This window comes from Tursiops truncatus, chromosome 8 (genome assembly GCF_011762595.2).
Source record: "Tursiops truncatus isolate mTurTru1 chromosome 8, mTurTru1.mat.Y, whole genome shotgun sequence".
NCBI classification, from domain to species: domain Eukaryota; kingdom Metazoa; phylum Chordata; class Mammalia; order Artiodactyla; family Delphinidae; genus Tursiops; species Tursiops truncatus.
Window position 1 is genome coordinate 30,965,151 of NC_047041.1, and position 27,826 is coordinate 30,992,976.

The 27,826-nt window shown below is 38.7% G+C and overlaps 1 protein-coding gene across 2 annotated transcripts in view; it reads left to right on the forward strand.

The window, feature by feature from the left end:
- The first annotated feature begins 169 nt into the window (after positions 1–169).
- TMEM123 (transmembrane protein 123) overlaps positions 170–27,826 on the forward strand; it is a 72,433-nt gene continuing 44,776 nt past the window's right edge. Inside the window, exons 1-2 of one of the 2 annotated variants that reach the window (XM_019923801.3) lie at positions 170–458; positions 4,664–4,720. In XM_019923801.3, coding sequence (XP_019779360.1) covers positions 359–458; positions 4,664–4,720 — 157 coding nt within the window. In that variant the 5' untranslated portion in view covers positions 170–358. The remainder of the gene's footprint in view (positions 459–4,663; positions 4,721–27,826) is intronic. The other variant, XM_019923803.3, reaches the window with a different exon arrangement.

Genomic DNA, 27,826 nt, shown 5'->3' on the forward strand with positions numbered 1-27,826 from the left:
CCCTTTCCGGAAAAAAAAGAAAACTGCTCGAGCATTCCGAGGCTCGCATGCGCGCGTCACACGGGGAAGCTGCTAGGAGGGTCCGGGTACTTCAAATCGCAAACCCCGCCCCCGCGTGTCGGCCCCGCCCCGCCGCCTCAGCCCCGCCCCGTCCCGCCGCCGGGGCAGGCACGCGACGCCCTCTCCAGGCCAGGCTCCCGCGCCCTATTTGGTCTTTGGGGGGCAGGCGGTGGGAGGTGAGGCGTGCGTGGCGGAAGGGGACGCGGGGCGGGCTCGGGTGCGCTAAGGCACAGCTCTAACCAGCGCAGCCGCCACCTCTTCGGGAACCCACGCGGCCTCTGCGTCCTGCCTCGGAACAATGGGACTCGGCTCGCGAGGTATCTTGGCTGTGCTGGCCCTGGGGGTCGTGGTGGGGGTAGCGCTGCTGAAGATCATCGCCGACAGCACAGACCCGGAGGGTAAGTGGCTGCGGGGGTCGCCAGCCCCGGCTCCGGGAGGAGTCGCGCTGCCCATCGGGAGTTTCCAAGTTGGATCTGGTTGTGCAGAAAGTTCTGCAAGTCTTAGGCCGAACGCACGGGGCAGTCCTGGAGGTGACCTGATGGCCCCATCAGAGGGAAAACTGAGACTTGGGCCAGTCCCCCACCTGTCCCAAGGCCGCCTGCTTAAGAAATGGTCCAGTCCGTCCCCTCAGTTTTTCTGCAAGCAGCGGACGCAGGCCTGGAGGAGTGCGTATAACCTGTTGAGTTACCGAAGGATGGGCCTTCAGCAGGGGTTCAACTCAGTTGTTACAGTCTTTCCCCGAAGTTAATGTTTTCCTGGGAGGTTAGAGATTATCTAAGCCTTCCTTTTGTAAACGATTAGATGGATTGAAAAATATGTCTACCGATTTTTGAGCAAATATGTCTACCAGTTAGTTGCGGAACCTTTAGGCGTTTTCCGGCGTTTCATCGCCTAATTGTGTAATATCAAACGAATTATTTATAGTCTTAAGGACCCCAGACGCTTTGGGGCTAGTGTAGCTGGTTGGGAGCTTTTGGGGTGCGGACAGCGCTCCCGGGCGCAGGTGATGCTTGTGCTTCTGTGGATGGGCGCTACCAGCCCCTCGTGTACCGTAAACACCGGCCGAGGCGGGCCGAGGCGCGTATCAGCTGTGCAGCCTTACGATCACAGCTGCGCTATTGTTAGGAGTCCACGACGTCGTCAGTAAAATCATAACAAAATGATTTTGACATTTCTCTTCTGGGGGAAGTGGAGGTGTCCCTTTAGGCCCTTGGCCCTTTGGGGACTTTTTGGATAAAGTCCTGAAAACTGATTTGCTGTGTAAATTCTGTTTTCTCTTTGTCAGCTCTTATAGAGGTCAGGTCACTGATTAATGGTCAGTAAACTAGAATAAGTTAGTTTAAATGACCCAAGTTTTTCCTGGTTTTAAATTCTATCCACTGTATATTACATTAGTTTTATCCAGCAGTTTGCAAAACCAGAGGGTTCAGGCACAACACCTGCTTTTGCTAGAATAATCTGGGTGAGTTAGACAATAACAGTTTTTGTTTGTTTTGCTGAATTTTTTTGTTTGCTGAATTGCACATGTGACAGACTGGCTTTGTAGAGCTAATTTTGAGATCATTTCAGGAAAGAATGATCAGTAAAATCATGTCCGTCATAGTTTCAATATTATGAGGTATTTTATTGTAAAAGTGGACTATCTGGAATTAAACAGTATATTTTGCTGATAATTTTATGCCAATATTTATGTGAGTTGCTTTCCATTTTTTTATTTGTTACTTTGTGAAAGTATACCTGCTTATTGTTTCTCTAAAGAATTACTGAGTAGAGAAACTGAGTGTGCTTGCTTTTCTTTTGCCCTCATAACAGATTTTTTTTGCCCTGTTTTAATACTCACTGTTTGTTCTATTTGTTACTTGATGTCTCACTAGACGTTAATGCTATTTGGAAAACTTGGAATGCTCTACTATATGAAAGCCTTGATTTCATAAACTAGTATAACCAATGTGAGCTGGAATCCATTTCTGCAGACTATACAGTGCACCTTGAAACTAGAGTAAAGGAAGGTTCTGTAGAGGATGTCTCAAAAGAGCAAGTAAAGGTTGTCCTAGTCTTTATATGCAGTGTGTAATCTGTATAAAGTGTCATTATGAAGTACAGTGATTTTTGTCATACTAGAGCTTATATAGCTAATTTTTATTAGACACTTTTCCTGTGCTTCTCACACTATGCTAATTGAGGTCCATACTTACTCCCATTGGATCCTCACAGTATTATCCCCATTTTATAAATGAGGAAACTGAGGCTTAGAAGTTACCTAATTTATTCAAAGTGAAACAACTAATACATGTTTGATTTCAGAGGCCAGAATCTAAACTCTCAATTAACCATTTTGCCACTAAGCTACAGTAGGTGATGTTGGCTCTTCAAGTAGATAATACTTTTATCCACAATACTGACATTGCCCAGAATATTGTGGGAGACGATAAAAACATTATTGAAATTCTTCTTTTAAAATATCCTTCACAGTCTGCTGCATAGTTTCATAAATATCTTCAGTTGAAGGAGGAGGGATACTATGAGCAAGTTAGCAAGCCAGCAGACAGGATAGATTGTGGTAGTTCAATGAAAGACGTAAGGGTGGGGGAGGCTATTAATCAGGACTTTTGGTGGCAAGTGACAGAAACCCACCTTAAACAGCCTTAGGGGAAAGGAAGAACTTTATTGACCCTTAAATGGAAAAGTCCAAGGATTAAGGTGGCTTCAGAAACGCTGCATTAAAGAGTTCAAATAGGTTGCTAAGAGATGGCCATTTCCGCTAAGAGATGGCCATTTCCGACTCTCTAGATTACATCTATCAAACCATAGGCAAGCCCTAGTTAAAGTGTTCTTAGCCTGCAGGGGAAATGCAAAAAACAGGGACTTTCTAAAGTGATTCCCAGGCTTCAAAAGCCACCATAATGGGTAGCCAATTAGGATATGTAATTAATCTTTAATGAGCCTATGCCACTTCATGAATTTAACTTTCTTTTCTTCTATTTAGTGCAATATTCTATTTTAATACTTGGTCATTTTGTCAGGTAAAGCATCAGCCTCCTTGTTCTTAGATTGTCCGTGACATTCTTTATCTCTTAGGACACAGAAACAGTGCCTGCCCATAGTAGGTACTTCATAAGTATTTTTTGAAGAGGAGAAAAGGTCCTAAAGCTAGAAAGAGGAACACTGCTTCTGCCTTCTTCCTCACGCAAAAAAAAAAAAAAAAAAAAAAGGGTTGCCAGGAAATCATCCCTCATAGGAGTGACAACAGCAGGTAGACAAAAACAGGAGGCTCTCGTAGCAGTCTAGGCAAAAGATGAAAGCACGTGGTAATGGAGATAAGTAGATAGAGTCTAGATCTTTTTGGGGGGTAGAACTGAAATCATTTGCTAATGGATTGCATGGTGGAGTGAGGAAGAAGGAAGAATCAAAAGATGACCTCTTGGTTTTAGGATTGAACAACTGGTAATGCAACAACTGGGAACACTGGGGCAGAAGCAGGTTTATAGCAGAAAATCAACGGTTCCATTTTGGCATTCACAAGTACAGGCTTTGGAATCAAACAGCCTGGTCCAAATCCAGACTCTGCCACTTACTAGCTGGGTGGCCTCCTCTGGGTCTCAGTTCTGTCACTGCACAACAGTGTTCCTGTCACAGAATTGTTGTGAGGGTTAGATGAGCTAATGCAAGTTACATGCTCCCCATGAGGCCTGGCATGTAGTAAGCCCTTAATAATGTTGGCAGTTATTTGCTACCTGCTGCTAAATACATCTGTACAGTCTACTGACCTTGATCTTTTTCAAGTTTAATCTTCACACTATATTCTTTTGTGATAAATGGATTATGGTTCCAGCAAGAGGAAGAAACGCACAGTAAAGATAGCTCCTTCAAAGTTGTTATTGCTTACTTTCTTTGTACTTTGAAGGTTTTTTGGGTAGGGGAAAACTATCTTTGTGAAAAGTACACAGTAATAAACTTACTTGCCTCCCATGTAGTATATGTGTTAATCTTTCATTATACAAAGACCAAAGATGAATAACCCACTCTGAAAAGTTGCTTAACTGGGGCATAGAATTCTTCCAAACTTTTTCCAAATTTAAGGTACTAGCTAAAAATTCAAAGAATTATACTGAGAAGGCTTGCAATTTTAAATGAAAATCCTAACCCACTTCATCTTCTCTCCATTGTATGCAGTTAGGCATGTTGGTGGTACAAGACCTAGGAGCACCCATTAATAGTAAGGGCCCCTCCCAGGATGGTCCACTCTACTCAGAAGAGCAGAGTTGTCAGTAGCAAAAATTCCTCACCAACCACTGTGTCCTCATGTGGGTGAATGAACTTTGGCAAACTATTGTATCATTGGCTGGCACATAGTAAGTACTATATAAGTGTTACATTAGCCATATGTTTTCTGTCTTGAAAAATCCAATAATACAGTCCCAGATTTACTGACAGTTTCAAGGTATATTTCATAGCAACAGTGGCAAAAGTAGAACTTCCTGTGGAATAATCTACCCTTCCCCCACACCACCACCACCCCAGAGACAGAAAGAAACATATTGCCAGTGTTCTTAGTTAAATATTAAATGTCCTTTCATCACAGGATATTTCTTTGTTTTTATAGGATCTCCAGGTAAGAAGAATCCTATGTCTGTGGAAGACTCCAATGATAACCCAATAGGTGAGTTTAAAAAGGTCAGGAAACAGATTATCTGTCTAGGATACATAAAGTAATATCAGCTAGTCAAGTACATGTAAGCTGGTACACTGACCTGTCTTAACCATGATTTGTTCATTCGTGAATCCCTAAAGCCTACCATCAAGGGCTGCCCTTAGTGGACATCAGTAAATGATAGTTCACTGGATTAATAGTCTTTCTCAGTTTAGCAAAGATGTGAATAAATTCTGAAACTAAAAGCATACTGGAATTTATTACTGAGTTCTGAAGCACATTTTTAGGTATGACATTTTGCACTCTGCCTATAGATATGAACTATGAATATGTAAGTCTGCTGATCTTGCCGGTAGAACAAGTCACGCTAAGCTGGTCAGCCACAGTAGCCTTAATTTGCCTTGGTGGACTCCAGGGAGACCCTACTTATATTTCACCCATCAGTTAGATTTCAACCCACCCTCTTGCTTCCCTATTGAAACAATAGACGAGGCCCTTTTTGTTTGTGTTTTTGTTTTTTGGCTGCACTGGGTCTTCTTTGCACCTCACGGGCTCCTGTCTAGTTGCAGCACATGGGTTGCCCCACAGCATGTGGGATCTTAGTTCCCTAGCCAGGGATCGAACCCGCGTTCCCTGCATTGGAAGGCGGATTCTTAACCACTGGACCACCAGGGACGTCCCAAAAAGATGCTCAGGCAGTTTTCTTGTGCTTTTAGTTTGGGACAAATGGATTTCTTTCTTGATTTTCTGAGTTCATTAGCATGGAAAGATAGGAACCAGGCTGATGTTATAAATAGTGAACCATCAAGGCATGTTTCTTGTAAGCAGTATTTAGTTTATCTTCTTACTGTCCTTGTTATTAAGAGTTGACAGAGGTAGAAACTAGAAAAAGGTACACAAATCCTATCACTGGACCCATTTTCTCTACTTTTATTCAACAAATATCTATTGAGTGCCTCTAATGTAAGGACACATTACAAAATGGACCAAGCCCTTACTTCTTGGAGTTTTTGTTTGTTTTTTGTTTTATTTCATTGTAGAAAAATACACATAACATAAAATTCACAATGTTAGCCATTTTTAAGTGTACAGCCCAGTGGCATTAAGTACATTCACATTGTTGTGCAATGTCATGGAGTTTTTTATTAATTAATTTTTTTAGTGAAATATAGTTGATTTACAATGTTCTGTGAATTTCTGCTGTACAGCAGAGTGATTCAGTTATACATATATATACATTCTTTTTTATATTCTTTTCCATTATGGTTTATTCCAGAATATTGAATATAGTTCCCTGTACTATATAGTAGGGCCTTGTTGCTTATCCATTCTGTATGTAATAGTTTGCATCTGCTATGAACATAGGGATGCATGTGTCTTTTTGAATTATACTTTTGTCCAGATATATGCCCAGGAATGGGATTGCTGGATCACATGGTAATTCTATTTTTAGTTTTCTGAGGAACCTCCATACAGTTTTCCATAGTGGCTGCACCAACTTACATTCCTACCAACAGTGTAGGAGGGTTCCCTTTTCTCCACACCCTCTCCAGAATTTGTTATTTGTAGACTGTTTAATGATGGCCATTCTGACTGGTGTGAGGTGGTACCTCATTGTAGCTTTGATTTGCATTTTTCTAATAATTAGAGATGTTGAGCATCTTTTCATGTGCTATTGTCCATCTGTATGTCTTCTTTGGAGAAATGCCTCTTTAGGTCTTCAACTGGGTTGTCTGCTTTTTTGTTGTTGGGTTTTATGAGCTGTTTGTATATTTTGGAAATTAAGCCGTTGTCGGTCGCATCTTTTGCAAATATTTTCTCCCGTTCTCTATATTGTTTTTTTCATTTTTTTATGGTTTCCTTTGCAGTGAAAAAGCTTGTAAATTTGATTTGGTCCCATTTTTTTATTTTTGTTTTTATTTCTATTGCCTTGGGAGACTAACCTAAGAAAACATTGGTATGATTTATGTCAGAAATGTTTTGCCTATGATCTCTTCTAGGAGTTTTCTGGTGTCATGTCTTATATATATCTAAGTCTTTAAGCCATTTTGAGTTTACTTTTGTGCATGGCGTGAGGGTGTGTTTTAACTTCATTGATTTACATGCAGCTGTCCAACTTTCCCAGCAACACTTGCTGAAAAGACTTTCTCCCATTTTATATTCTTGCCTCCTTTGTTGAAGATTAATTGACTGTAAGGGTGTGGATTTATTTCTGGGCTCTCTATTTTGTTCCGTTGATCCCTATGTCTGTTTTTGTGCCAATACCATGCTGTTTTGATTACTGTACCCTTGTAGTATTGTCTGGGAGGGTTGTGCCTCCTGCTTTGTTCTTTTTTCTCAGGATTGCTTTGGCAATTCTGGGTCTTTTATGTTCTGTATAAATTTTAAGATTATTTATTCTAGTTCTGTGAAAAATGTCATGGGTAATTTGATAGGGATCGCATTAAATCTGTAGATTGCTTTGGGTAGTAGAGCATGGGATATCTTTCCATTTCTTTGAATCATCTTTAATTTCCTTTATTAATGTTTTATAGTTCTCAGCATATAGGTCTTTCAGCTCCTTGGTCAGGTTTATTCCTAAGTTTTGGGGGGTTTTTTTGGTGTGATTTTAAAAAGTAACTTTTTTTACATTCCCTTTCTGCTATTTCATTGTTAGTGTAAAGAAATGCAAGTGATTTCTGTATGTTAATCTTGTATCCTGCTACCTTGCTGAATTTATTTATCAGTTCCAATAGTTTTTGTGTGGCGTCATCAGGGTTTTCTATATATAGTATCATGTCATCTGTATATAGTGACAATTTTACCTCTTCCCTTCCAATTTGGATACCTTTTATTTCTTTTTCTTGTCTGATTGCTGTGGCTAGAACTTTTAGTACTATTTTGAATAGAAGTGGTGAGAGTGGGCATCCTTGTCTTGTTCAAGAATTTAGCAGGGCTTTCAGCTTTTCACCATTAAGTATTACATTGGCTGTGGGTTTGTCAAAAGTGGCTTTTATTATATTGAGATATGTTCCCTCTATACCCATTTTGGTAGAGTTTTTATCATGAATGAATGTTGAATTTTGTCAAATGCTTTTTCTGTGTCTATTGAGATTATCATGTGGTTTTTGTATTTTCTTTTGTTGATGTGGTGTATCACATTGATAGATTTCCGTGTGTTGAACCTTCCTTGTGAACCTAGGATGTATCCCACTTGGTCACAGTATATGATCTTTTCTGTGTGTTGTTGGATTCAGTTTGCTAGTATTTTGTTGAGAACTTTTGCATCTATGTTCGTCAAAGATATTGGCCTGTACTTTTCTTTTTTAGTGGTATCTTTGTCTGGTTTTAGTATCAGCGTGATGCTGGCTTCGTAGAATGTCTTTGGGAGTGTTGCCTCAAGAGTCTTTTGGAAGAGTTTGAGAAGGATCAGTAAAATTTCTTCTATGTATGTTTGGTAGAATTCGCCTGTGAAACCATCTGGTCCTGGACTTTTGTTTGTAGGGAGTTCTTTTTTTTATTACAGGTTCTATTTCACTTCTAGTGGTTGCTCTGTTCAAATTATCTATTTCTTTTTGATTCATTTGTGGTGGGCTGTATGCTTCTAGAAAGTTGTCTGTTTCTTCTAGTTTGTCAAATTTGTTGTCATATAATTGTTCATAGTATTCTCTTATGGTTTTTTGCATGTCTGTGGTATCAGTTGATATTTATCCTTTTTCATTTCTTATTTTATTTGGGTTCTGCCTTTTCTTCTAGGTCCTGGTTTTATTGATTTTTTCTATTTTTTTAATCTCAATTTTATTTATTTCCTCTCTGAGCTTTATTATTTCCTTCCTTCTGCTGACTTTAGGTTTTGTTTGTTCTTCTTTTTTTTGATTCTTTTAGGTGATAGGTTAGGTTATTTTTTGAGATATTTTTCTTGTTTCTTGAGGAAGGCCTGTATTGCTATGAACTTCCCTCCTAAGAACTGCTTTTGCTGCATCCCATAGATTCTGTATGGTTGTGTTTTCATTGTCACTTGTCTTAAAGTATTTTTTAATTTCCTTTTTGATTTCCACATTGACCCATTGGTTTCTTAGTAGCATTTTGTTTAGTTTCCATGTAATCGTTTTTTTTTTCATATATCTTTTCTTGTGGTTGAAATAATTTCTATACTGTTAATTTGTTGACGTTTGTTTTGTGCTCTAGTATGTGGTCAATCCTAGAGAATGTTCCATGTGAACTTGAAAACAATGTGTATTCTGGGTTTTTTGGATGTAATGTCCTGAAAATATCAATTAAGTCTAACCGTTCTATTGTATCCTTTGGATATTTGTTGCCTTATTGATTTTGTCTAGAAGATCTGTCCATTGATGTGAGTAGGGTGTTAAAATCTCCTATTATTATTGTATTTCCATCTGTTTCTCCCTTTATGTCTGTTAGTATTTGTTTCACGTATTTGGGTGCTCCTATTTTAGGTACATATATGTTGACGAGTGTAAAAATCCTCTTCTTGTATTTGTCATGGATTTTTATTGTTGTGGGTTTCCTAATGCTCCATGTAGTTCATATTCTCAGTTGCCTCTGGGCTTGCTTTTTATTATTTCTGCTGTACATAGTCAGAATATACTTTTATTCTAGTTACAGTAATTCTACAGAAAAATTTTCAATTGGAAAAAAATGACTAGATAGATTACCCTAAATGTACTTGTGATTATTATTGGGCAGTTGTGGGAATGGTTTTTTGTTTTTAAATACTTTACTCAGTTGTTCGGTGTCTTTTCCTATTGGACTTTTTTCCTCATTTTTAAAAATTCAATTTATTTAAACAGACTAAAAATAAAGCACAGTTCACCCTTTACTCTCATGCCCCCATCCTCAGTCTCTGGCAGCCACTGATTTGTTCTCTGTATGTATCTATGGGCTTGTTTTGTTTATTTTTTGAATTCCACATATAAGCGATATTATACAGTATTTGTCTTTCTCTGTCTGACTTATTTCACTTAGCATAATACTCTCACAGTCCATCCATATTTGTCACAAATGGCAAGATTTTCCTTCTTTTATATGGCTGAATAATAATCCATTGTGTGTATATACCACAATTTCTTTATCCATTCACCTATCGCTAGACACTTAGATTGTTTCATATCTTGGCTATTGTAAGTAATGTGAAATGAACATGGGGGTTTGCATATCTATTTGAGTTATTGTTTCTGTTTACGTCAGATAAATACCGAGAAGTGGTAACTGAATCATACGATAGTTCTATTTTTAATTTTTTGAGGAATCTCCATACTGTTTTCCATAGTGGTTGCATCAATTTATGTTGCCACCAACAGTGCATAAGGGTTCCCTTTTGTCCATATCCTTCACAACAGTAGTTATTTCTCATCTTTTTGATAATAGCCGTTCTAACAGGTATGATGCAATATCTCATTATGGTTTTGACTTGCATTTCCCTGATGATTAATGAAGTAGAGTATCTTTCCATGTACCTGTAGGCCATCTTTATGTCTTCCTTGAGAAAATGTTTATTTAGATCTTCTGCCAATTTTTAATTTGATTGTTTTTTGATGTTGAGTTGTATGAACTCTTTATATATTTTGGACACTAACCCCTTATTGGATATATCATTTGCAAATATTTCCTCCCGTTCAATAGGTTGCCTTTTCATTTTGCTGATGGTTTCCTTTGCTATGCAGAAGCTTTTTAGTTTGATGCAGTCCCATTTCTTTATTTTTGCTTTTGTTGCTTTTTGTGTCAGATTCAAAAAAAGTCATTACCGGGCTTCCCTGGTGGTGCAGTGGTTGAGAGTCCGCCTGCCGATGCAGGGGACACGGGTTCGTGCCCCAGTCTGGGAGGATCCCACATGCCGCGGAGCGGCTAGGCCTGTGAGCCATGGCTGCTGAGCCTGCACGTCTGGAGCCTGTGCTCCACAATGGGAGAGGCCACAACAGTGAGAGGCCCGCGTACCGCAAAAAAAAAAAAAAAAAAAAAAAGTCATTACCATGCCAACATCACTGTCAAGGAGCTTACCACCTATTTTTTGTTCTAGTAGTTTTATGGTTTCAGGTCTTTTGTTCAAGTCTTTACCATTTTGAATTTATTTTTGTGTATGGTGTGTCAACCTTAAAAACTAAATAGCCAGTTATTTTACCAGCAAAATGAGTTCAATTGGGAACAGCAGACTAATTGTAATTCAGGACAAGCAAAATATGGTGAATTATAGGCAAGTCTGGAGAACAAAGGAGAGAAGCATGCTTTTATAGAGGAAGGGAGGAAGTTGGGGGGGCCTGCTTCAAACAGAAGTTCGCTGGAGCAGAGCAGGAGTGCAGGGTAATAGCAGCTTCTCATTGGCTGAATGTGGTAGTTTCTCATGGGCTGGGCTGTTACTGGGCAAGGAGAAAATCTTTCTTCCTTCTTCTGCGGCATGTAAAGTAAGCTTCTTCCTGCTGGGTCTGCAACTGGCAGTGAGAGGTAGTGTATGACAGCTCTCCCTTCAGGGATTCTCAACTCCATTTTTAAGTAAGAGTTCCTTTATTTATTTTCACATTTCCTCCTGTTGATTAGTATCTTTCCTCAGAAGCATCACTGATCAAGAGTCAGATTTTGGTGATTCTGTTCCTTGGTTTGAGGAAGGTCCTTTCCTGGTTGTCATATCCCACGTTGTAGGGAAAATGCACAAATTGGAAACTGTTGAAGCTACATTTGAGTAACAGGGAAAGGTAGGAGGGAGAACTCTCAGACACTTCTCATCTAAAGTTTATATCTTATCAAGGTCATAGCATTTGGAGATCATCTCAGAGTATTGAGTTAGCATTTCCTCTGTTTGATGCAAAACCTCTGCAGAGATTTGACAGGCAACCAGTACAAAGTAGAAAAATAATTATGCAAAACAAAAGTAACAGGACAAATCCAAGTTATTTGATGATTCTAAACCATAACCCTAGACCCAAAGGTAGCCAGCTGAACAAATCAAGGGACCATGGAGAGAGGTGAAATTCCTTGTAACCAGTACACTTGCTCCCTGATCTTGTACAGTTGAATTTCTGTCTTCCGATCTTGTACAGTTGAATTTCTGTCTTCCCAGAGACATTAATCCATATGTGACAGGGAGTATTTGCTATTACACAAATGCCTCCTTGCTCAGCAAGTAGATAAACAAAGGCTATATGATTGTCCAAAACTACCTTAGCCAACGAGTCATGTAATTATTGTTAGGCAGCTACTGCCTTGGCTGTGGAGTTGGCTAGCTCTTCTAATGTTAGGGAAAGATTTTTGAGTATGCATTCCCTGGTTCTTACCCCAACCCATGGGAGAAGGGCTCTCCCTGTGAAGGCAAACCCAGAGTCATGTGTGCTTCCTGGAAGTTTCTGTTTAAGGCAGCCATGGAGGTTTAATGGGGAGAACAAATGGGAGGCTTCTGATTTGTTACAGATGTTGACAGTTAAGTGTCCCAATAAGCATTGGCCTCCAGTTCACCATCTATCCAAACATTCATACACCCATGAGAAATGTCATCCACTGCAGAAAAAGATAAAACCAGGTGGAGCAGAGAACTCCATCTAAGGTCTGGTTCTTCATTAGCTAGAATTTCCTGATTGACCTTTTCAAGCCAAGGGTCAGAGGAATTGGGATGACATTCTGTAAGGTACTATCCTAGCCTAAAGGGGTCTATTCTAAAAGCCTTGCAAAGAGAAGTTTGCCGGCTTGTATTTCCCTTGGGTGTAGGAAAACAGATGGTATTTTAATAAGGAAAAGGGTGTGGGAGAGTTAAGGTCATACAGTTGGTGGAGGTTTTTTATTGAACTAGTATTGTTATGGTTGGAGAAAGATTGAAACAAGGCATGGGAACACTTGCATGTAACAGCCTAACCAAATAGGTAACACCTGTAGGCTTGTAGGTATAATTGACAGTGGCATTTGGGACTAATGAGAAATTAGTTACAGGTAAAAACGATGGCTCTCCAACATCATGAACAGGTTGGAGTATCTAGTGACAGATCCAGCAGTCAGAGAGGTTTCCCCTTTTGCAATACATTGGGAAATGCAGATAAGAGAACTGTCTTTTCAAGAAAGAAGGGGAGAAAAAGGTGTATACCTGTACAGGCCTGGTTCAGTCATCTTGGAAGAGCTGTCTCCTTCAGGTGTCATCTGCTTCAATTCCTGTAAATCTTTATTTTCAGGTCACCAGTTGGTGTACCGGTCCAGTTAGTGTTTGATGCTTTCTTGAGATGTGATGTGTTAAATCCAAGAGTCTATATTTTTGAAGTTTGGCAACACAAGGGTTGGTTAACAGTACCTGATAGAGGCCTTTCTAGGGGGGTTGAAAGGAGTCTTTCTAGAGATGTCTTTTCCAATAGATGAAATCTCCAGGCTGCAGTGTGTGTTGTTTGAGGCCTTCATCTCCCAGGAGTGCACTATGAAAAGATTGCTCTACTAAAGTATGGTTATTTTTGTGACACACATTTTAGGATGCTAACTAGAATTATGACTGATAACATCATACCAGGACGTATCAGAATTTTATACAATTTCTAGAACATTTATGTTAATAACATTCACCCATGCAGTATAACTTAAAAAGGTTTATTATCGTTTATTTGACAATGCTTCCCATGTAATTTAACATACCAAATAAGCCTAATTAGTTTAATATCTCTTTGTAAAGAGAGAGAACAAATCTTTTGAGATGTTGTAGGAGCTCTGGAAATGCCCAGGGTTACTTTCAGATCAAAAAGACATTATTTAGAATTTGATTTTGGGGAAGTTTGTCAAAATTATCAAAAGGTTTTGGACACTTGACTAAATGAAATCACAGATTATTATAAAGCAATACTTTATTATCTAAAAAGTTTACATAGTTCTGAGCAAAACTTAGTTCTTTTAAAATTGAGAAGACTCTGTTTTCCCAAGTAATCAAAGACCTGATTAAGATAACATGAAGCACAGGAAATAATTTTGATAAAACACAAAATCTTTGCTTTCTAGGCAGGTTACTTAAAAGATAAGAATAAACCTTTCACAGAATCTTATCAGGAGCAGATCAATAGTCCAAGCAAACTTTGTTCTTTTAGTAGATGAAAGAAAATTAAGTTCCAGTTTTACATAAGTACACCATTGATATTAAAGGTTATTTTTTTAAACCCTTAGAACAAATTTGTTCAATCTTATCCAGCTTGATCACACATAATACTTCTTTCCCAAGATTCTCTTTCCACAGACCTCCTACAACTTTCTTAATATCCCTTCAGATTGTGTTCTGTGTTTTTTCCTGTTTCCCTTTCTGAAATAACAAGCCTCACTTGAGGACAAATTACTTTCTTTTCTCTCAACAAAAAGACATCTCTCATACTTTCTTTTACCAAGAACGCACATCCTAGTTTTCTTGCATATGGAGATGTTTCCCTTATTATTTCTAGTAGCTTTAATTATGTTGAAGCATTAAAATTCTTAACACTAAGTAACCTTAATTTCTAGTGAAAGTAAGAAAAAGAACTGTGAACTGTTAGACCAGCATTCTTTAGATTGGTCAGTTTATGAATATATTTCATAATTTCTAGAAACATATGCTTTCTCATAGTACAGTTTTTTAGCATGGCACAAAACGTGTTTAGAAAGAGAACTTAATATCTTTAGTGACTCTATAAAAGAAAGCCCAAAGTGGATAAACCTGGGTTCAGTATTTAGTGTTTCAGTGTTGTATCTTATTTGGAAATGATTCAGGTATTCAATGAATTTAACTTAACTCATTATTTAACTGAACTTAGCAAAACTTTAAGGTTCCAGATTACCAAAAGATTTGGGGAAACTATTTTAAAAGTTTACCCAAAAACTTTGTATTCTGTGTACATCTATTTACTTGCTTTTAACAATTATATTGAGATTAATTATGACAATCTGATCCTACTAAGTTATTTTTCTTGCTGAATGATCATTAAAGATCAATTCAGTACTTTGAGAACAGCTTCAGAGTCAGTGAGATGATTTCAAATACCCCTTCTAGCACAGGGAAATTTATTCTGAGGGGAAAAAAAGCATTGCCTCAAAATATTTTTCTGAAGAGACCAGATAATACAAATATTATAAAAATGTTTTGTTCATTGTGTAACATTTTCCATAACTGTTTTATTCCTTTTATATCCTCTATTTTCTCTTTTGTAGTAACACACTTCTAGTCGTTGAAAGGTTGTCTTTTGGACGTACTGTTTGCCAATTTATTGGATGCAATTTAGCACAGTTTATTTGGCACCAATCCCAAAAGGAGAACAATGTCTTTGGGGAATCCTGTATGATGTGTATTCCAGGAATGTGCTGTTGGGAAAAGTGGAGACAGCCAGCAATACTACAGCATTGGTGCCTATCACTTTTGTAAGACTCACCACATTGGATTCAACAAATCCAATTTTTCTCTATTTTGTTTGTTTTTTTGGTCTCTGTCTAAGTTCTATGAGTGGTATCTATGATTTATTCATCGTGGCACATAACACTATGCCTGGTACATATAGTAGGTATGCACACATGTTGGTTGAACTGAACTGTGGAACCAAGTACATATTTTGTAGTTGCTGATTTACCTTATCAAAGAACCATTATATATGTTTTTCAGACAAGACTGGTCCATGCCCCAATCTTATCCATTATCGTAGCTGGATTTTTTTTTTTTTGTTTGTTTAGAGAGTAAGGTAGATACTGGAGGTCAAAGAAACAGGAATTAAGGTTACTTTCTAACTGTACCACCGAATTATATGTAACAGTTCTATTTTTTTTAATATGCTCTAATCATTATTTGAAGACAGACATACTTTTGACATTCTTTTGTGCAGGGACTTGTTTGATGATTTATAAGCTTATAGAGAAAATAATTTCCCCCATTTCATGTACAGTCAGGGGCTTATAATTTAGGGTCTGTGGATGGATGGGTTTATTCTTCATGGTGCAAGGAAGGCACATGTCCAGATTATTTTTCATAAAAGGGGTTTGGGCAAGGATACAAGGAGATGTAACATGGTCTAGAATGGACAGTAGGTCTCAGAACAACAGCTCAGTATCATTCAGGATACAACCTTCTCCTCAATCAGTTAGCATCAGTGCTTTCCCCAAAAGGGGAATCTCAGAGGTTAAGGGTATCACTGTCCAGTCTGAAGCGCTTTTCTTGGGCATAATTTTACAAAACCAGATTCAAAGCAGTTGATCTTCCTTAACGTTCTATCCATACACAATTGCCTTTGGCTTGGTAACCCATCCTTGGTACAGTCACTTGGGCTACTCTAGTAGGGTTGGCTTTATCCACAGACCTGGCAGGACCATAGCAATTTTGAACAGATGGACCTGATTTGGAGGTTAGATTTCTGCAGAAGAGGGCAGCGGAAATTTGGGAACAGCTTACTCAAGTAATTATTCCAATTTTTACCCCCAATGGAAACACTAAAAGTCTTACTGAAGTGGAAAGAATTTTACTTCAGATATATAATCCCATATTCCTTACTACCTTCTTTTAGTCACTTTGGGTAAAATGTTTTATGTGTGAAAGAAACATTAGATGGAAACTTCCTGTTAGGTTGTAAGCTGCTATAAGACAGGAGCCAGTTGGCCCGACAGGTTGCCTCAGATGCAAATGGTGTTAGATAGACAGACAGACAGACAGACGTGTAGGTACAGATATTGATACTTGTTTCTAACTAGAGAGTTGATGTAGGAAAGAATTTCCCTGACCACTCTGAAGGATTAATTTGTATTTAAGGAACTGCTTCTACTTCTCAAAGACTGTTTATTGTGTTCAACTCATGTTTTTGAGATTGCATTTGAAAATTGCTGGTAATTTTTAACAGCATCAGGTTTTGTCTCAAGGAATGTAGAGTGGGAAATCATGCAATATTATGTTCAGTTATATAGTGAACAGATGTTTGTTTTGACTGCCCACTTTAGTATTCAATGTTTTAGGCACAAGGCATACAGTGATAAATAAGACAGATTAGTCCCTGCTCTCAAAAAGTTTATAATCAGGTGGGGAGATACAGACTATAAGGAGATAAACAACTAAAGAAGAGGATTTCAGATCATGATTTTTAGAAATAAACAAGGTGGTATAAATATGTAAATACATAAACAGGGTAATGCGGTAGAGAATGACTGAGGAAGGGCTGCTTCAGACTGGGTGGTCAGGGAGGACCTCTCTGAGATGGGGTCATCTGAGCTGAGCCCTGACTAACAGGGAGGAGCCAGCCCTGCATATACCAGGGAGAGAGCACTGCAGGCAGAAGGAATAAATGGTGCAGGTGTGAAACAGGAGTCAGCCTCTTGTGTCCAAGGAGCACAGGCAGGTCATGTGGCTGCCTGCAGGTCGTGTGGCTGCCTGCAGGTCATGTGGCATGCAGCCGTGGGTGTACACTGCAGTTATGTTATCACATATAGGAAATTCTGAAGTGTAAATACAGTATTTAAGATGTAAGAGTTGTATTTTGAAACGTCAAAAGCAAAGCAGGCTCCAGAAGAGAAGGCCGAGGGATGTGGATTCTGCCAACTTCATTAATTTTTCTGGGTCTTTTTTTTTTTTTTTGGTGGGAGGTGGGTGTTATTTCTTCAAGCATTAAAATGCTACAGTGATTCTAAACCACTATGCACCTTCATACTCTGCACTCAAGACAGCAGGTGTAATAATAAATTGGAATTGTTCTGGTGTTTTCTTTCCTGAAGTGTGCCTCTATCCTGAAGTTACAATTAGGAGCCAAATGAAATGCTTCCAATTCAGATCAAGAACTGCTGCTTGCACTTTATTGTGATGTGAACATCTAAGGGAATATCTAACGTTTAAATCATTTTTAGGGTTAGAGATAATGGGGCTGAGTAACCAGCCTGCTGTATGAGCTCTGGGAAAACCCAGGAAATTGTGAATGTTAGCTTCAGTTTGTGGGGGCAGCGGGAGGGGGGGAAGGTCATGATGAACGGAGGTTAGGAGAGATAAACAGTGCTGATGCACATGCACTGAGAAAAGTTTGTGCAATTTTTTATGCTTTTGTTCCTTTTGAAAAGCCAGAAAAACAAAAGATGGTGTAGAAGATAAATATAGGTCCTCTCTCCCCGCAAAAGTAGGCCTAGGGCAGAAAAGCCAACCATCAGACCCTCGGTTCCTGTTGTCTTTCAGTATGCCCATGAAGGGGCTGCCACACATGGAGTGCCCCATGGGTCCTTGTTGAATGTGAATTCTAGTTTGAATAGGAAAATGGACTCAACTGGGATTGAATACACAACACTTCTTTTTTATCTTTCTTTTTCATGGAAATCTGGTAGGCTTGCTCTGGACTCTCGTGACTTCTTTCAGACTGAGATTAGTGACTTACCTACCCAATTATGTTCAGTAATACATAGAGATTTCTCAAGAATAACTTCCCCAGATGCATAATATTCCAAGGAAGAGACTTCGATATACTGATTATAGAGTTAAGCAGTACTTGGTATCAGGCATTCACCTTTTTGCTTGTAGTATCTTCTTTTTTTCCTTCATATTTTAATTTTGTTTACAACTTATTATACAATAGGAGTAACACGTGTGCATAATTTAAAAGTTCAAACAGTACTTGAAAATATGAAATACATAATACCAATCTTCTTTTCTCTATGGAGTCCCACTCAGTCCTTTTCCCAAATGTACTTCAACAGTCAAAAGACAGATTCATCATCCACCCAAAGATCTGCTTTTGTATTTCGTAGCTCACTTGAGGGACCCACCATTCATTATCTAAAGTGAGAAATGGTTACCAGTTTTACATCATTCCAGAAAACAATTTAAGCATAATGCAAATCTAGCATATGTGTTTTTTATGAACATAAATGGATACTGCTAAGCAGCACACTGTTCTCTACTCAGCTGGTCTCACTTATCCTCATCCTTCCTAATGGCTATGTGGACTCCACGGTACAGATTTTAGCATAAGTCGTTCACCCAGGCCCCCACTGATGGATATTTAGGTTGTTTGCAGTCTCTGCTAACTTAAGCAGTGCTGCAGTGAGCATCCTTCCTATTCCATGCTGCTATACCTCTGCTAGGGCACCTGTGGTGTTCTTTTCTAGTGGTGGGATTGCTGAGTCAAATCATGCAGGTATTTTAATTGGTGATATATTGCTAAATTTTCTTCCAAGAAAATTACACTAGTTTACTCCCACTGGCAGTAAAAGGTGCCTGCTTTCCACGCCTCGACAGCACTGGGTAATAGCAAACATTTTAATATTTGCCAGTCTGATACGTGATTAATAAAAAATCTTATCGTTTGGACTTAGAGTTCTTTAAGTTTAGAATATTTTCATATTGGTTTTGGGGGGTTTTTTGGTTCTTTTTTTAAAAACAGCTTTACTGAGATATAATTCAGCCATTGCAGGTGTATAATTCAGTGGTTTTTAGTATATTCAGATAAGTGCAGCCATCACCACAGTTAAGTTGAGAATATTTTCATCATCTCAGAAAAGAAATTCTGTGCCCTCTAGCCATCATCCCCTTATCCCCCCTCTAACCCCAACCCCCAGCCCAAAACAATCACTAATCTACTTCCTCTATAGATTTCCTTATTCTGGACTTTCATATGAATGGAATCATTGTAGTATGTGGTCTTTTGTGATTGGCTTCTTTCACTTAACATAATGTGTTCGAGATACATCCAAGTTGTAGCCCTTTTATGGCTGAATAATATTCCACTGTATGGATATACCATATGATGTTTATACATTCATCCATTGATGGACATTTAGGTTGTTTCCACCTTTGAACTACTATGAATAATGCTGCTGTAAACAGTTGTGTACACATTTTTGTGTGGATATATGTTCTTAGGAGCAGAATTACTGGGTCATGTGGTAACACCATGCGCAATGAACTGCCAGGTTGTTTTCCAAAATGGCTGTACCATTTTACATTCCCACTAGCAGTGTATCCTGATTCTGATTTCTCCACACCCTTTCCAGCACTTTTAAACTTTTGATTCTAGCCATCCTAGTGGGTATGAAATAGTATCTCATTGATTTGCACTTCTTTGTTGACTAATGATGTTGAGCATCTTTCATGTATTTATTGGCTATTTGCATATCTTGCTTTGAGAAATAGCTATTTACGTATTTTTTAATTGAAGTATAGTTGATTTACAATGTGTTAACTACTCTTTATTAGTTTACTGTACAGCAAAGTGATTCAGTTATACATATATATATTATTTTTTAATATTCTTTTCCATTATGGTTTACCGTAGAATAATGAATACAGTTCTCTGTGCTATAGAGTAGGACCTTGTTGTTTATCTGTTCTGTATATAAAAAGCTTACATCTGCTAACCCCAACCTCCCACTCCAAAATATTTAAGTATTTTGCCCATGTTTAAATTAGGTTATTTGTTTTTTGTCTTTTTTTTTTTTCTTATCAGTTATCCATTTTATATGTATTAGTGTATATATGTCAGTCCCAATCTCCCAATTCATCACACCACCACCCCCCGCCAGGGACTTTCCCCCCTTGGTGTCCATACGTTTGTTCTCTACATCTGTGTCTCTATTTCTGCCCTGCACACCAGTTCATCTATAGCATTTTTCTAGGTTCCACATATATGCATTAATATATGATATTTGTTTTTCTCTTTCTGACTTAGCTCACTCAGTATCACTAGATGCATCCACATCTCCACAAATGACCCAGTTTTGTTCCTTTTATGGCTGAGTAATACTCCATTGTGTATATGTGCCACATCTTCTTTATCCTTTCATCTGTTGATGGACATTTAGGTTGCTTCCATCTCCTGGCTATTGTAAATAGTGCTGCAATGAACATAGTGGTGCATGTGTCTTTTTGAATTATGGTTTTCTCTAGATATATTCCCAGTAGAGGGATCGCTGGGTCATATGGTAATTCTATTTTTAGTTTTTTAAGGAACCTCCATACTGTTCTCCATAGTGGCTGTATCAATTTACATTTCCACCAACAGTGCAAGAGGTTTCCCTTTTCTCCACACCCTCTCCAGCGTTTGTTGTTTGTAGATTTTCTGATGATACCCATTCTAACTGGTGTGAGGTGATATCTCATTGTAGTTGTGATTTGCATTTCTCTAATAATTAGTGATGTTCAGCAGCTTTTCAGGTGCTTCTTGGCCATCTGTATGTCTTCTTTGGAGACATGTCTATTTAGGTCTTCTGCCCATTTTTTCATTGATCGTTTTTTTCATATTGAGCTACATGAGCTGTTTATATATTTGGGAGATTAATCCTTTGTCCGTTGATTCATTTGCAAATATTTTCTCCCATTCTGAGGGTTGTCTTTTTGTCCTGTTTATGGTTTCCTTTGCTGTGCAAAAGACTTTAAGTTTCATTACGTCCCATTTGTTTATTTTTGTTTTTATTTTCTCTAGAAGATGGATCAAAAAATATCTTGCTGTGATTTATGTCAAAGAGTGTTCTTCCTATGTTTTCCTCTAAGAGTTTTATAGTGTCTGGCCTTACATTTAGGTCTCTAATCCATTTTGAGTTTATTTTTGTGTATGGTGTTAGGGAGTGTTCTAATTTCATTCTTTTACATGTAGCTGTCCAGTTTTCCAGCAGCACTTATTGAAGAGACTGTTTTTTCTCCATTGTATATCCTTGCCTCCTTTGTCATAGATTAGTTGACCGTAGGTGCGTGAGTTTATCTCTGGGCTTTCTGTCCTGTTCCATTGAGCTGTATTTCTGTTTTTGTGCCAGGACCATATTGTCTTGATTACTGTAGCTTTGTAGTATAGTGTGAAGTCCGGGAGCCTCATTCCTCCAGCTCCATTTTTATCCCTCAAGACTGCTTGGGCTATTTAAGGTCTTTTGTGTCTCCAAACAAGTTTTAAGATTTTTTTGTTCTAGTTCTGTAAAAAATGCCATTGGTAATGTGATAGGGATTGCATTGAATCTGTAGATTGCTTTGGGTAGTATAGTCAATTTCAAAATATTGATTCTTCCAATCCAAGAACATGGTATATCTCTCCATCTGTTGGTATCATCTTTAATTTCTCTTTATTTTGCGGTATGCGGGCTCTCACTGTTGTGGCCTCTCCCGTTGTGGAGCACAGGCTCCGGACGTGCAGGTTCAGCGGCCATGGCTCACAGGCCCAGCCGCTCTGCGGCATGTGGGATCTTCCCGGACCGGGGCACAAACCCACGTCCCTTGCCTCATCAGGCGGACGCCCAACCACTGCACCACCAGGGAAACCCCATCTTTAATTTCTTTCATCAGTGTCTTATAGTGTTCTGCATACAGGTCTTTTGTCTCCCTAGGTAGGTTTATTCCTAGGTATTTTATGCTTTTCATTGCAGTGGTAAATGGGAGTGTTTCCTTAATTGCTCTTTCGGATTTTTCATCATTAGTGTATAGGAATGCAAGAGATTTTTTGGCATTAATTTTGTATCCTGCAACTTTACCATATTCATTGATTAGCTCTAGTAATTTTCTGGTGGCATCTTTAGGATTCTCTATGTATAGTATCATGTCATCTGCAAACAGTGACAGTTTCACTTCTTCTTTTCCAATTTGTATTCCTTTTATTTCTTTTTCTTCCCTGATTGCCATGGCTAGGACTTCCAAAACTATGTTGAATAATAGTGGTGAGAGTGGACATCCTTATTTTGTTCCTGATCTTAGAGGAAATGCTTTCAGTTTTTCACCATTGAGAATGATGTTTGCTGTAGGTTAGTCGTATATGGCCTTTATTATGTTGAGGTAGGATCCCTCTATGCCATCTTTCTGGAGAGGTTTTATCATAAGTGGGTGTTGAATTTTGTTGAAAGCTTTTTCTCTATCTACTGAGGTGACTATATGGTTTTTATTTTTCAGTTTGTTAATATGATGTATCACAATGATTGATTTGCATATATTGAAGAATTCTTGCATCCCTGGGATAAATCCCACTTGATCATGGTGTATGATCCTTTTAATGTGTTGTTGGTTCCTAATTGCTAGTATTTTGTTGAGGATTTTTGCATCTATATTCATCAGTGATATTGGTCTGTAATTTTCTTTTTTTTGTAGGATCTTTGTCTGGTTTTGGTATCAGGGTAATAGTGTCCTCATAGAATGAGTTTGGGAGTGTTCCTTCCTCTGCAATTTTTTGGAAGACTTTGAGAAGAATGGGTGTTAGCTCTTCTCTAAATGTTTGATAGAATTCATCTGCGAAGCCATCTGGTCCTGGACTTTTGTTTGTTGGAAGATTTTTAATCACAGTTTTAATTTGATTACTTGTGATTGGTCTGTTCATATTTTGTGTTTCTTCCTGGTTCAATCTTGGAAGGGTATAACCTTTCTAAGAATTTGTCCATTTCTTCCAGATTGTCCATTGTATTGGCATAGAGTTGCTTGTAGTAGTCTCTTAGGATGCTTTGTATTTCTGCAATGTCTCCTGTAACTTCTCCTTTTTCATTTCTAATTTTATTGCTTTGAGTACTCTCCCTCTTTTTCTTGATGAGTCTGGCTAATGGTTTATCAATTTTGTTTATCTTCTCAAAGAACCAGCTTTTAGTTTTATTGATCTTTGCTATTGTTTTCTTTGTTTCTATTTCATTTATTTCTTCTCTGATCTTTAGATTTCTTTCCTTCTACTAACTTTGGGTTTTGTTTGTTCTTATTTCTCTAGTTCCTTTAGGTGTGAGGTTAGATTGTTTATTTGAAATTTTTCTTGTTTCTTGAGATAGGCTTGTATTGCTGTAAACTTCCCTCTTAGAACTGCTTTTGCTGCATCCCATAGGTTTTGGATCATCGTGTTTTCGTTGTCATTTGCCTCTACGTATTTTTTGATTTCCTCTTTGATTTCTTCAGTGATCTCTTGGTTAGTTAGTAACGTATTGTTTAGCCTCCATGTGTTTGTATTTGTTACAGATTTTTTCCTGTAATTGATATCTAGTCTCATAGTGTTGTGGTTGGAAAAGATGCTTGATATGATTTCAATTTTCTTAAATTTACTGAGGCTTGATTTGTGACCCTAGATGTGAGCTATCCTGAAGAATGTTCCATGTGCACTTGGGAAGAAAGTGTAATCTTTTTTGGATGGGATGTCCTATAAATATCAATTAAATCTGTCTGGTCTATTGTGTCATTTAAAGCTTCTGTTTCCTTATTAACTTTCTGTTTGGATGATCTGTCCATTGGTGTAAGCGAGTTCTTAAAGTCCCCCACTATTATTGTGTTACTGTCGTTTTCCTCTTTTGTAGCTGTTAGCAGTTTCCCTGTATATTGAGGTGCTCCTGTGTTGGGTGCATATATATTTATAATTGTTATATCTTCTTCTTGGATTGATCCCTTGATCATTATGTAGTGTTCTTGTCTCTTGTAACCTTCTTTATTTTAAAGTCTGTTTTATCCGATATAAGTATTACTACTCCAGCTTTCTTTTAATTTCCATTTGCATGGAATACCTTTTTCCATCCCCTCACTTTTAGTCTGTATGTGTCCCTAGGTCTGAAGTGGGTCTCTTGTAGACAGCATATATACAGGTCCTGTTTTTGTATCCATTCAGTGAGCCTATGTCTTTTGGTTGGAGCATTTAATCCTTTCACGTTTAAGGTTATTATATGTATGTTCCTATGACCATTTTCTTAATTGTTTTGTGTTTGTTTTTGTAGGTCCTTTTCTTCTCTTGTGTTTCCCACTTAGAGAAGTTCCTTTAGTATTTGTTGTAGAGCTGGTTTGGTGGTGCTGAATTCTCTTAGCTTTTACTTGTCTGTAAAGCTTTTGATTTCTCCATCAAATCTGAATGAGATCCTTGCTGGGTAGAGTAATCTTGGTTGTACGTTCTTCCCTGTCATCACTTTAGTATATCATGCCACTCCTTTCTGGCTTGTAGAGTTTCTGCTGACAAATCAGCCGTTAACCTTATGGGTATTCCCTTGTATATTGTCATTTTTCCCTTGTTGCTTTCAGTTATTTTTCTGTGTCTTTAATTTTTGTCAATTTGATTACTATGTGTCTGGGCGTGTTTCTCCTTGGGTTTATCCTGTATGGGACTCTCTGTGCTTCCTGGACTTGGGTGGCCATTTCCTTTCCCATGTTAGGGAAGTTTTCGACTATAATCTCTTCAAATATTTTCTCGAGTCCTTTCTCTCTCTCTTCTCCTTCTCAGACCCCAATAACGTGAATGGTGGTATGTTTAATGTTGTCCCAGAGGTCTCTTAGGCTGTCTTAATTTTTTTCATTCTTTTTTGTTTATTCTGTTCTGCAGCAGTGAATTCCACCATTCTGTTTTCCAGGTCACTTATCCATTCTTCTGCCTCAGTTATTCTGCTATTGATTCCTTCTAGTGTATTTTTCATTTCAATTATTGTATTTTTCATCTCTGTTTGTTTGTTCTTTAATTCTTCTAGGTGTTTGTTAAACATTTTTTGCGTCTTCTCAATCTTTTCCTCCGTTCTTTGCTGAGGTCCTGGATCATCTTCACTATCATATTCTGAATTCTTTTTCTGGAAGGTTGCCCATCTCCACTTAATTTCGTTGTTTTTCTGGTGTTTTATCTTGTTACTTCATCTGGTACATAGCCCTCTGCCTTTTCATCTTGTCTCTCTTTCTGTGAATGTGGGTTTTGTTTCACAGGTTGCAGGACTGTAGTTGTTCTTGCTTCTGCTGTCTGCCATCTGGTGGATGAGGCTAAGAGCCTTCTGCCAGTTTCCTGTTGGAAAGGACTGGTGGTGGGTAGAGCCTGCTGTTGCTCTGGTGGGCAGAGCTCAGTAAAACTTTAATCAGCTTGCCTGGTGATGCGTGGGACTGGGTTCCATCCCTGTTGGTTGTTTGGCCTGAAGTGACCCAACACTGGCGCCTACCCAGGCTTTTTGTGTGGCTAATGGTGGGCTCTAGGAGGGCTCACACCAAGGAGTACTTCCCAGAACTTCTGCTGCCAGTGTCCTTGTCCTCACGGTGAGCCACAGCCACCCCCAGCCTCTGCAGGACACCCTCCAACACTAGCAGGTAGGTCTGGTTCAGTCTCCTGTGGGGTCACTGCTCCTTCCCCTGGGTTCCAATGCACACTCTACTTTGTGTGTGCCCTCCAAGAGTGGAGTCTCTATTTCCTCTATCCTGTCAAAGTCCTGCAATCACATCTCACCAGCCTTCTACGTCTGATTCTCTAGGAATTGCTCCTCCCATTGCTGGACCCCCAGGTTGGGAAGCCTGACGTGTGGCTCGGGACCTTCACTCCAGTGGGTGGACTTCTGTTTTATAAGTGTTCACCCGTTTGTGAGTCACCCACCCAACAGTTATGGGATTTGATTTTATTGCAAGTGTGCCCCTCCTACCATCTCACTGTGGCTTCTCCTTTGTCTTTGGATGTGGGGTATCTTTTTTGGTGAGTTCCATTGTCTTCCTGTTGATGAATGTTCAGTAGTTAGTTGTGATTCTGGTGCTCTCACAAGAGGGAGTGGTTTGTGTCTTTTTATTAATTTTTTTCTGATTATAAAATAGTATATAGTTCCTGTCGAAATTTTGGAAACTAGAGCAAGTATTTTTTAATTATTCAAATTATTCCCACTAAGTGGTTTTAGGTTTTTTTAAACTCAAACTTAATATATAGGCACAGTTTCTTAAAATGGAAACTAATCCTCTTCTACAAAACATTTTATTATGGTTACAACTTATGACATGAAAACAACTAGTTGAAAAGTGACAATTTTAGTCTATTACCTGACTGTTCAGTAAGAACTGGTTTGACAACTTTTTTCACTCTGCAATGAATTTGATTCACTAGTTTTAGTGTTTTTCACCCAGTGTGTGTGTGCCCTGTTGTATTTTGGGGAAAATACAAAGAGAAAAATAGTTGCTTTGCTGTTATGTGAACTTGGGCAAGTTGTGTAACCCCTCTGTGCCTCATTTCCTTTTGTAAAAACTAGAACTGATAAAATAATATAGCTGTCTCATGGGATAAATAACAAGTAAAGCGCCTGGCTTTAAAATAGCACCTGACACAGACTAAAAAGTAAATAAATGTGTTCCTCTTTGCTCTCCAGCCACAATGGTCCTTTTTTTTTTCATTGAAATATAGTTAACTTAAAATAGTGTATTAGTTTCAGGTTTATAGCACAGTAATGTGGTATTCTTAAACATTAAGAAATGTTCGCCACAATAAGTCTAGTTACCATCTGTCACTATACAAAGTGTCTACAATATTATTGATCATATTCCCTATACTGTACATTATCTTTTCATGACTTAGACTTATAAATAACTAGAAGTCTGTACCTGTTAATCACCCTATTTTGCTTGCTCCTCCACCCCTTTCCCTTTGGCAACCACCCGTTTATTCTCTGTACCTGTGAGAATGAGCCTTTTTTTTAATTCCTCCCATCTGTGCTCTCTTTGCCACAGAGCCTTTGCATATGCTGTTCTGTTTCCCTGAAGAACTCTTCCCTCCCATCTTTGCCTTTGCCTGGTTAACACCCATTCAGCCTTCAGATCTCTGTGCCAGCTTCAGTTCCTCAGGGAATAGACCTGTGGTTACAGGCCTTCAGAGGACCATATATGTTTGTGTGATGCTTTAGCTAAGACTGCCTTCCCGACCAGAAAGTCATCTTCACGGGCAATGCTGATTTCACTCAGCACCACATCGCTGGTGCTCAGCTCACACCTGACCCATTTTTTTGAAACATAGGATAAATGAATGCTCTGGGAGGAGGAAACCAGTTTTTGCGCTTGCTGCCCCAGGCTTACCTGTGAGGTTATTTGGGAGCTCCTTGGTCAAAATAAATCACCACCTGCTCTCTGCCTGACGTTTAACCAGACCCAGGCTTTTCACTTTACAAATTCTATTACTGCGTCTCTGGACAACTCTTTTCTTTCTTTTTGTTCACATAAAGCCCCTCCAACAAGGCCCTGATGCAATGAGGGGTGTGGGGAAATGGCGAGACAGGGCCATTCAGATCCAAGAGGACAGAGAGGACCTTGCCAGGCTCACCAGGGCTGTGCTGTGGTCAGTCTTCCTGCTGAGTAGGAGATACCCAGGTTGTTCAGCCCTGGTGACCTTCTGGCAAGACATCTGTGCTCTGCACGTAAGAGGGTCATAAAGGTGATACAGGGAAGAGGTGTTGCGAGGCTTTACTGATGTTGGGGGAGGGGAAGGGGTTGCTGAAGTTCCTTAGGGAGTATGGATTTGATAATAATGCAGTGGGAAGCCATTGCAGGATTTT